The 12,047-nt window shown below is 35.5% G+C and overlaps 1 protein-coding gene across 2 annotated transcripts in view; it reads right to left on the bottom strand.

Moving 5' to 3' along the window:
* RSBN1 (round spermatid basic protein 1) overlaps positions 1–12,047 on the bottom strand; it is a 43,220-nt gene that overhangs the window by 6,044 nt on the left and 25,129 nt on the right. For both annotated transcript variants that reach the window (XM_044944532.1, XM_006064832.3), the window contains exons 3-5: positions 8,999–9,136; positions 8,300–8,442; positions 610–777 (exon numbers count right to left, since the gene is read on the bottom strand). In XM_044944532.1, coding sequence (XP_044800467.1) covers positions 610–777; positions 8,300–8,442; positions 8,999–9,136 — 449 coding nt within the window. The remainder of the gene's footprint in view (positions 1–609; positions 778–8,299; positions 8,443–8,998; positions 9,137–12,047) is intronic.

Below are 12,047 nucleotides of genomic sequence, written 5' to 3'. Positions count from 1 at the left end.
GTGGGTTACTATATGACCTAGCAATTCCACTTCCGGGTATATACCCAAAAGAATGAAAGCACGGCCATGAAAAGATGTTTGCTTATAACAGCCAAAAGGTGGATGCGACCCAAGTGTCCACTGACAGACAAATGGACAAACAAAACATAGTATATACATATAATGAAGTACTATTCAGCCTTTAAAAGGAAGGAAATTATGACACGCGGTACCATATGGATGAACCTTGAGGATACAATGCTAACTGAAATAAGTCAATCACAAAAAGACAATAACTGTTTGATTCCATTTATAGGACGTATTTAAAGTGGTCAAATTCATAGAGTGATGTTCGCCAGGAACTGGGGGAGAGGAGAAAGGGGAGTTATTGAATAAAAGGTATAGAGTTACAGTTCTGCAAGATGAAAAAGTTCTAGAGATTTGTTTTACAACAATGTGAATATACCTGATATTACTACAAATATTAAAATTAAAAATTGTTAGGATTTTCATTTTCATTTTGTTATGTGTATTTTACCACAATTAAAACTGTTCCCAACTTTTCAAATTGGTTAATGCTGCCTTAAGAAAATGTGGACTCAATCTTGCAATTGAGTTCCATTAACTTACCATTCACCAAACTGTACAGCTTTCAAAACCCCAACAGCAGCCGTACTCTGCCAGTCAAACCCCTGACCTACATGATCAGCATGAGCTCTTGTCCTATCTTCAAAGAGGACTTCCCGGGGTTCACTGGTCCGAGGTAGGTACTGGAGATTTTTAATTTCATTCATTGATCTGTAGTCAATTTGGTTTCAAAATAATGAGGGAGAAGAAAGCAGCAACATAAAAAATTAACAGCAGTAAGACAAATAAGTCTACTAAAATACCAAATCTTAAATGAGGGCTCCAGAAGGTTCAGCAATTTCGATCATCAGCATCTGACATGCCATAATGTAATGCTGAATGGGGTGACCTCCTTTTCTCAGTCATGATGTCATGATAATATGACAGCTGTTATCCTGATCTGGCACAAATGCGGTGTTTGAATATACAAACACTATAAATAGATAAATATATATAGCTCTCTAGCATGTATATACTGCTCTATTTAATATGGATAATCAATGAGGACCTACAATATACATAGCACAGGGAACTCTGCTCAATGTTATGGGGCAAGCTGGATGAAAGAGGAGTTTAGGGGAGAATGGACACATGTGTATGTATAGCTGAGTCACTTTGCTGTCCACCTGAAACAATCACAACATTTTTAATTGGCTATACTCCAATATGAAATAAGAAATTACCAAAAGATTAGTTGCCTAGTAACAGAAAATTTGATTCACAATTCAAGGCTGTATGTTTCTTGTACCTGGAGTCATTTTTAAGTCTCAAAGCATTCTACTAGACTTAACTGAAGAAGGCAACCTGAGCATCTACATCTGCTTCCACATAAAAATGGAAGTAAAAGACTTCAAGCTAATGTAGTAAGGGTGGGGAAGAGAAGTGGAGGAATGGATGGGATTATAGATGAAACAGAACTGGCTATGAATTGGTAACTGTTGCTATTAAATACATGGGAGTTTATTATATTATCTTCTTTTTTGTGCGCTCAAAACCTTCTAAATATAATAATCTAAAGGTGACAGTAAAGGAATGAATGCGAAGCAACACAGAAAATGAATCAGTAAATGAACACCATCAACACATTTCTGGAAGATGAAAAATGATTAAAACTGTTTTTGGACTTAAAGCCACAGGCCTAGACTAAACAAGAAGGGAATGGCAGCTAAAAAGGCTAGTAAAATAAGGATAATGGACAGAAAGGAAGTACAGTTGAAAAAAGAGCAAATAAAGTGAAATCCTGCAAATTAAACCTGTCACCTGTCACTCCTGTGGCAGAAATGTGGTCAGGTATTTAAACTCATACAGAAGGCAATGTAGGTGACCCACCAGCATTTATCTCTCACCTTAATTTCTTTGAAAGAACTCTAATTTTTATTAGGTCTCTCTGTCCCTACCCTCATTCACAAGTTCCAGAGATGGATCCTGATGAGCTCTGGCAAACTATGTTAAGTTCATTCCCCTTGCCAGTGAATGATACAGGAATAAGCACAAACCGATTCTGGCTAGCAATATGAGAGGAAATCTGCTAAGACTTTTGGGAAGCTCCCTGGCTCCTAAGAAAGTAGTAAAGAAAACACTCTTTTCTTTTTTTAGATATAACCAGATCCAGATGTATACCTAGAACTGCTATCACCATTCAGCAGCAACTGTAACGGAAGCCACTGTAAATACAAAACCTAGGTAGAGAGAATGACAGAGGAGAAAAAAGGAAAAGACCTTGTTTCTTGATGACAACACTGAACTACTGACTATATGGGCCTAGAGTCAACCTCTCTGAACTTCCTAAAATACAAGACAACATTTTACTTTATGAACCAGTTTGAATCAATTTTGTTGCTTGTAACCAAAACCATTCTGATAAACTTTCAGCCAAAAAAATCCTGCATGTTCTTCTCTAAACACATTGAATGTACTATATACATTCACGTAATCCTCTGGCGTTTGGACATACCCTTTAATGTCCACTTCTATGCCTGTTAACTTGAAAGTGAAACCTACCTATTGACAAACCTTACTGAAATAAGACCAATGCTTTATTTCTAAATAGAAACAAGTAAACCAAGAATCACCAGATACGTGAAGACAGTCTACAGCAGCCTGAAAAACACCAAAATAAACAACACTGAAATGTAAGAATTTTGTCAGAAGACAAATGTCAAGTAAATGTCCCAAAATCGAAAGCAGAAAGATAATAAGAAATATGAAGCTAATCAAACTGGGAGATCTATTATTCAACCAACAGCAGTTTCCAAAACCATTGGTTTTGGTTACAAGCAACAACAGAAAGAAATAATAGAGAAATGAAGAGATTACTGAAGCAACTAAGCAAGAAAAATTTCCAGAAATCAAAAAAGACATGAATTTTTAAGTTTAAGGCCACCAAGCAACTAAAAGGATTAAAATCTAAGAATAGGAATTAAAAACCCAAGCAAAGATGTGTCATTGGGAAATTAAGCTCCCAGGAGAGGAAAAGAAAACAGGTTTACTTACAAAGGAACAATAATGACACTGGAATTAAGACTTCTCATAAACAATATTAGATATCAGAAGACATTGGGGCAATGTTAAAAAATCCTAAGGAAAATATATCTTCTAGACTCCAGCTAAACTACAGATCATATTTAACAACAGAAAAAGAAATTTTCAGACATTATGATCACTCAATACCTTCCTTTTCTTAGAATATAATGAGTATGTGATCAAGCAAAAAAAGAAATAAACCCAGAAAGAAGACAACCATAAGTTTAGGTAGAAAAACATTAAATGGGAACTACAAGGTAGGTAACTGTGAAATAAGCTTTTCACACTGAGGTAAAAAAAAACACAGAGCTCCAAAAGATTTCCAGGTAAAAAGTGATGTGTTAGACCAGACAGTATGGTTGAACTTCTGGATTCTTGAGGGTATGATAAAAGCAAAGAATGCAATTAACTAACAACATTCTCCCTCAAAGAAGCTATATTTAAAAAAAAAAAAAAAGCCAAAAAGAAGCAGTAGCCAAAGCCATGCAGAAAGTCAGTGTGATTTTAGAAAAAAGTCTTTGTAACCCCCTTGGACTGTAGCCCCACCAGGCTCCACTGTTCATGAAATTCTCCAGGCAAGAATACTGGAGTGGGCTGCCATTCCCTTCTCTAGGGGATCTTCCCAATCCAGGGATTACAGGTCTCCTGCTTTGCAAGCAGATTCTTTACTGTCTGAGCTACCTGGGAAGCCAAATCTTAAACAACAGAAAGAATAGAAGATATTAGAAATATGGTCAAAAGTGTACAGTAGTATCCCCTCAAAAAAGGCCATCAGAAACAACAAGAAAAACCGAACAATTCAAAAATAACCAGCAAGATCCAAATATGAACCAAACTAAAATGTGGCATGATTTTCAGTATATAGGTGAAATATAGAAAAGAAAGATCCTTTTGTTTATTATTCCTTTGAGTGACAACACACCACTCGAACCTTAGAATACAGATTTTAGCCTCCAGTAAACTTACTACCCATATTATTTTAAATGCCATTTACTGACTTTAAAATTTTAGAATACTCCTCTTGACAAAGCATATAGAGCCTAATTACAGTTTTAAAACAGAATATGAATTAACCTCAACAATGTATAAGCACAGTTGACAAAAAGTACAAGGGGAAGGAAAAGGCTAGAGTAAGAGTCATTTAACTATCTGGAAAATCCCAAAAGGAAGGAATCCCTACCCAGTATACCATGAAATTTACAAATTTCCTGTCAAAGCCTTAAAACAAAAAAGGCATTAAAAACAGAAAACATTTTTGCCTTTGGTGAAAAAAAGGTGTTTTCATCTGGAGGAAAAGGTAGCCAGGATTTTGTTTTAATTATAACCCCCCTCATACTGTTTGATGTTTTAAAACCCTGTGCATATATTTCTTTAACTCTAGAGTTCATAAATTTAAAGATCATCTTCATTTGCAGTGCCCTTGATAACTAAACAGCTTCTGCATTGATTTCATCATTTTCAGCAACAGGACATTCTCAGTAACACATAAAGATGACATTACTGTTTAAGTTCTGATTTATTCACTCTAATTCAAACTGCTTTTGATGCCTCTCTTAAGAATATTTAATCCCAATAAAAATTAAATTTGATAGTACCTCAGATTAGTGGAGAAATAATAAATTGTTAAATAAACAATGTGGGTACAACTGTCTAATTACTTGGAAAGAATGTTAAACAATCTCTCCCTCTATACTGAAATCAACACCAGGTTAAACACATAATACTGAAATCACATATGTAACTAGGAGAAAATGTGAGTATTTTGTAACACTAAATGAGAGAAGGCCTTTCTAAATTTGCCACCAAGAAAGAAATCTCAGAGGAAAAGATATATCTGACAACATATGAATAAAACTTTCTGTGACTAAAGAGAAAAGAAACAACATCCCAATGGAAATATAAGTAAAGAAAATTAAAAGGGAATCACAGAAGAAGAAATTCAAACCCCTCAAAAAAGGCAAATTAAAATAACATTTTTGTCCAATCAGATGAAAAAAGAGAATGTTAGTGGAGGGTACAGGGGAAAGGGTACTATCTTACTATGTTGGTAGAAATATAAATTGGTGCATTTCTGGAAGTCATTTAGAAATGTGTATATACTTTGAGCCTTTAGCAATTTCTACTAAGAAAATAAACATGCATATACACAAAAAATATCTACCTACCTACCTATCAACCAACCAGCCAGTCAACCCACTAGCCAGCCCCATAGATGTTTAGTAATTGGCTTTAGTGGGGGAGATGGCTGATTTGCATTAGGTTGGTGCAAAAGTAATTGCAGTTTTCATTGTTGAAATCTGCCATTTAATATTGGAATACATTCTTAAATAAATGTGATTATGTTATACATCATTTTAATGTGCATTTCTTGCTTTATGTTTTGCTAATGACTTATTGCTTACTGTTTGCTTTATATTTATTTTAGACTATAGAAATGATGTTAGACAAAAAGCACATTTGAGGAATTTTCTTATTCGAGTTCAAAACGAGTCGTACAGCAGCCGAGACAACTCACACATCAACAACACATGTGGCCCAGGAACTAGAAATGTACATACAGTGCAGTGGTGGTTCAAGGGGTTTTTGCAAAGATGATGAGAGCCTTGAGGATGAGAAGCACTGTGGCTGGCCATTTGAAGGTGACAGCAACCAACTGAAAGAATCATCAGCGCTGATCCTCACACAAGAAGTTGCCGAAGAACTCAACCTCGACCATTCTATGGTTGTTTGGCATTTGAATCAAGTTGGAAAGATGAAAAAGCCCACTAAGTGGATGCCTCATGAGTTAACTGCAAATCAAAAAAAGCATCCCTTTGAAGTGTCATCTTCTCTTATTCTACACAACAATGAACCATTTCTCGCTTGGACTGTGATGTGTGATGAAAAGTGGATTTTATACAACTGCTGCCAACCAGCTCACTGTTGGACTGAGAAGAAGCTCCAAAGCACTTCCCAAAGCCAAACCTGCACCAAAAAAAGGTGATGTTCACTGTTTGGTGGTCTGTTGTCGGTCTGATCCACTACAGCTTTTTGAATCCTAGCAAAATCATTACTTCTGAAAAGTATGCTCAGCAAATCGATGAGATGCACGGAAAACTGCAATGCAGGCAGCTGGCACTGGTCAACAGAAAGGGCCCAATTCTTCTCTATGACAATGCCTGACCGCCCGTCTCACAACCAACACTTCAAAAATTGAATGAATTAGGCTATCGAAGTTTTGCCTCATCTGTCATATTTACCTGACCTCTTGCCAACCAACTACCATTTCTTCAGGCATCCTGACAACTTTTTGCAGGGAAAATGCTTCCACAACCAGCATGAGGCAGAAAATGCTTTCCAAGTGTTTGCTGATCCCAAAGCATGAATTTTTATGCTACAGAAATAAACAAACTTATTTCTCGATGGTTGTTGTACATTGTAGGCGGTTGTACAGCTGTTGCTGACTGAAATGGTTCCTATTTTGACTAATAAAGAGTGTTTGAGCCTAGTTAAAATGATTTAAAACTCACAATCCGAAACTGCAATTACTTTCATGGCAACCTACTAGCTGATTTGCTGATTTCTGTGGTACAAATACTCCCAACATGGCCAATTTCAAGCTATTCATGTGACCTCACTCAACGTGGAATTGTGAGGCTCACAATGGCCCTATGAGCTGGTATAAACTGGCTCCAGCACACCACTGTCATGTTTATCAAAATACCATTTATCAATATACTAAAAAAAATAGAAACAATTTACATTAATAAAGAATTGGTAAAATAAATCTTGATACAACCATACAGTCAAAACTACACAGTTATTTAGAAATGATGATATGGCTGCATCTTAATAAGACACATTTTAAAGTAATCATCACGTAAAGAAGGAATTCATCTGCGTACAAAGAAAATTTATGAGTGAATATAGACCAAAATTTAAAGGTTAACATGCCTAAATGAGTGGGATTATAGATATTTTTTGCCTTTTTACTTTTTTTCTGTTATCTGATGTTTGTTTTTTAAGTTTATACCAATCAGGAAACCAATCATTTCCTTTGGGGAAAGATTATAGAATAAAAAAATATATACAATACTTTAGAATTTAGAATATCAAAATTCATCATTATGAGGTACAAAAACTGCTGTGGTTTAGCAATGTGCAGAAGTTTTGGTTTATTGCCATGTTCTATCATGCTACCACCTCACATTTATAGTTTTTATAAACTACTTTCATAATTATCGCCAAGTACTAAGGTTATCCATACTTAAATCTAGTATTACTTTTCTTTGAGTTTTAAGGTAAGGTCTAAAGCTAATCTGTTAAAACTCATTTTGGGGACCTTAATTTTGAATTCCTATTTCCATAATCTAAGCAAATATATGCCATGTTCAGTCTCATTAAATGAGATTTGTTCTCATAGTTCTAAAGTAAGTTAATCTACGTTTGTTTTAAACAAATTTTGCTTCAAACAAAAAATGTTAGGCCAATATGAATCACTATACATCATTGGTTTTACTCAGCAAACACTGATCACTTGCTATGTGCTAAGAAGAATTAGACTGTCCTTAAAAAGGTTAAAATTTATAGTAAAAACCAAAAAATTTGTCAACAGATCATTAACGGACAGAATGATGTGTGAGCACAGAAAAGGGAATGACCAATTGTTTAAGGGAACAAAGAAAAGCTTCACAAAGGAAGTGACATCCAAGTTGAGTTTTGAAAATTCATCAAGAGTATATCAGGTAGAAAGGAAGATGATGAAGGGATGCCACTCCAAGTAAAAAGAGCGAGGCAAAAGCACACAGATGTGAAAGACCATGGTTTAGAAACTGAATTCAGTGTGACCAGACCAGACTAAAAGCAGATACACCTAGAAGAAATACTGTCAGGGCCAGATGATAACAGAACCTTATCAACCACACAAAGGAGTTTGGACATTTATCTCGCAGGCAATTAGGACCCAGGTTTTAAGAATAGAAGGATTTTTTTTTTTATTTTTAAAAGGATGCCTCACTCTGGTATCTGTGTAATGAGTGAACTGGACTAAGGAACTGACAAGAGATTTACTTAAGATAGCTCTTTAAATAAGTCAGAAAAAATGGTTTTCAAGCTGCTCAACTCTCAATCATTTCTATAAGCAATCAACTAAAAAAGGGCTTTTGCTTATCTGAGAAAAACCAGTGTTTACCGTCGTCTTTTGAAGGGTGACTTTGGCATGTCTGCTGTAGGGATCATCTGCTCTCCTGGCCTGACCCACATGATGGGCCCATCATCACTCTGGGACCTACACTGGAGTCGGAGGCTGGAAAGTGTACCCCAGGGCAAAGTCATCTGGAAGTCAGAAGAATAAGTCACGTTAAAGGAAATTTTTTAGACTACTTACAAGTTAACCCCTCACACCCAAAAGAAAGCTTCAGGAAGCTTATTTTGTGTGTGTATAAGAAGAAAAAAAATGTTGTATTATTAGATAGTAATTTATATGTAAAAAAGAATAAGTGAAGTATTTTACTTAAATAATTTTCTGAACAGTTCTCTTCAAAATATGGGATAAACCTGAATTTTAATAGATAAGATTAGCTTGTGTATGCATGTGCTCCGTCACTCTGTAGTGTCTGATTCTTTGTGGCCCCAGTGACTGCAGCCTGCCAGTCTGTCCTCTGTTCACAGAATTTTCCTGGCGAAAATACTGAAGCAGGTTGCCGTTTCCTCCTCCAAGGGATATTCCTGAACCAGGGATCGAACCTGCCTTTCTTGTGCCTCCTGCATTGTAGGCAGATTCTTTACCACTGTGCCACCTGGGAAGCCCCTACGATTAGCTTAAGATTTTTTAATACAAAGTATCCATTTAAATAGTGATCAGAACTTTAATAATCTGAAAAACACTCACTTTCAGAAATGGTGATTCTTCTAACATATCAAGGAACTCAGGGAAATAATCACCAACTTCTTCATCTACTGCTCCAACGAGACTTATCTGCCGCATAGGACCTGCTCGGTAGGTGCCACAGCAGTATGTCCTGTTGACCTGAGATGAAACGAAAGGGGGGCGGAAAGGAGTGAAGTATACTATAAGAATCAGGACAGCGTATTGTTTCCAATGTTCCTATTTCTTTTACATACTAAGAATTCAATGGTCAGTACCTTGGATAAAATCAGCAGTTACAGAAAGGCACCCTAGCACACTGACAAATATATTGACATATGAACCACAAACAGAAATTCCAAAATGCAAGTCAGTCCATGGTCCCAAGGAAATCTCAAGGAAATACTGAAAACATTAAGATATACTTAAATTTCTCTGGGAATGATGATTTTTAACTCTTTAAACACTTGTGATCTTTATTAGGGAAAAAAAAATCAGTAAATAGTTAAATTGACAGGATGGGAAAAAAAAAACAAAACTATTAATTTGACAAAAAAGTCAAATTAATCTTCCATATTCATTTTGTAGTCCCTAGGCTGAAAGCTTTCACATCAAGCCAGATACAAGGACAACTACTATCAAAACCAATCTCCCATCACTTCCATATCTAAGATTCTCCACCCAGGTAGGCTGATCATTTTTTCTAACCAATTTAGCCAAACTTGTATCTACCTGCAGTGATTTTTTTCTTGAGTCTGCCTTCTTGGAATGTCTTCTTTTCTGTCAACCTAAATCTTAACTTTCAGAGATCAGTTCTAGACTTTTCCTCTGGAAGCCTTCCTGATTACTCTTATAATAATCTAATGTTACCTGCAAGCACATAGAAATTTTGTATCAACTCTCTAGTAAGCTTAAGGCAGGTTCTAAGCAGCCCTAAGAAATATGAAGCCCAGAGAATCCTAACCTTCACAGAGAATCTACCAACAATACAATATAAGCTGATATTAATTCTAGTCATATCACGTATGTTCTTAATACTCCAACCTCCAATTCAGAATGAATTGTTTCTCAAATGGAGAGACAGATTCTGTACATACAGATGACTTAAACACTAGATTCTAACCAGCATTTCACCTTGGTTCAGTAACCTAGCATTTTCTACCTTATGTAAGATGCAGATTAAGTTGAGAAGCCTAATATATAATTATACTTTTAAAAGGTAGGTCTCTATTGAACACTCAAAAATTTTTTTTAAAGACAATTGTTACTGTTTCAAAAACCGCCTATTTTGCTTAACAGAAAGAATAAAGGACCTTCTAGTATTTCTTACAGTTCTTTACTGCTAGTTTTTTAGCAGTGTTTTCAGAATCATCCCACTGCTTTTTTTTTCTATAGACAATTTAATGTCATCCTACACACACACACACACACACACACACAAAATGTCTGAGATCTTGTTATTAAATAGCAGTCATTTCTTAATTCCTTATGAATCTTTCCCCCCCAGATCTCCTTAGGTGATCCCAGACCAGAATGACCTTGCATATATTTGTATGAATTACATTCCATTTGTTTGTATGATCATCATGCTATTAAAAGTCACGGGAGGCAGTCTGGGGAAAAGGATATATTATGTGATATAGAGGTAAAGAAGTTTTTTTAAGCAAGCATTATTCTAACCTTTCTAAGCCAAGCACCCTAAACAACCAAAGCAGATTTAACTTTGGTATTGATACCAGCTCTAGGAACCATATGCTTTCAGAGTTAACAAAAGAATTATCAGTCTCCTCCAAATACCTCCTCCAGCTATTTCCAATTATCAGAAATTCCTTCCAGCAATGGCTTTCAAACTACATGGTAAGTCTCCCAAAGATGAATCACCATTTAAATCTCACATAACTTAACCTTGAAGAAGTACACAACCATGTGGTAGTTTTCATCAACTTCTGTGGCCTGCTGGCTTTGAGATTATACAACTTTTAATGCATTAAAAATCTGAAATCACATTGCTTTAAATTTTACACACAAAGTGAAATTGAATTAACATTTTTATACAGTACTCCATGATTACCTAATTTAAGTACCACTAAATTCAACAGCACTGAACTTGAAGACAACGTAAAAAGGCAAACACCTAGAATAATTAATATGTGACATGTAGTAATATAAAACATCCTCTCCTATTCTGGAAAGAGAAGAAAGTAAACCTGAAGAGGAGAAATTGTTGAATTTATGCTTACTGAGTCTAGAAATAATCAGCCATTAACCTCTGGCCCCCCAAAAAGGTGGTGGTAGTAGAGCTGTTTAACAGTATATACTGTTTATATATAATAATTTAACAAATGCTAATGTTTATAATGTATTTTAAAAATTAACAGCACAAGTTAGAAGACTGACAATATTTATGGCCAGAAATTCAACATGTACTAACTGTGACCTAATGCCAAACAAGCAAATTACTAATTATCGCCCCGTAACTATTCTTTTTTTTTCTTACAAAACTTCTTGGGCATGGCAGCTAAGTGTGACTAAGTTCTGGCCAAAATGTTAGCATAAGTTACATATGCAATTTCCAGACCATATATAAGCTGCCTGCTTTCCACTTCCTCTTTTTTTCTTTTGAGGGCCAAGTTCAACCATGCACATGACAAAGTCAAAGGAAATGGAAAAACCAAAGATAGAACAAAAGTAGAATCCAAGATGACATCAGATGGGACAGAGCTGCTTTACCTCTGGACTTGTTATTTAAGAGAGAAACTTATTTTGTTCTAGCTACTATATGTGCAATCTCTTTGTTATGGTGGTTTAGCCTATACCATACGTACACTTTGTACTAAAGGAGGTAATACTTCATATTGCACAGATGACATCTGGAGTATTATCTCCTGCTCTGGGCTAAAAAAAAAAAAAGAAGTCTATTACAAAAGCACACTCAAAAGAGAACAACTAAGATGATTAGTGACTTGGAAATCAAAAAATTGGAAGAATGATGAAATTAAAAATATTTCAGAAGTATATGACTTGAAATTATTAAAGTGGGGACACAATAATCTTCAAATACTTGGAATCTTCT

The sequence above is a fragment of the Bubalus bubalis genome, chromosome 6 (genome assembly GCF_019923935.1).
Source record: "Bubalus bubalis isolate 160015118507 breed Murrah chromosome 6, NDDB_SH_1, whole genome shotgun sequence".
Taxonomy (NCBI): domain Eukaryota; kingdom Metazoa; phylum Chordata; class Mammalia; order Artiodactyla; family Bovidae; genus Bubalus; species Bubalus bubalis.
This window is presented reverse-complemented; position numbering and strand designations above follow the sequence as displayed.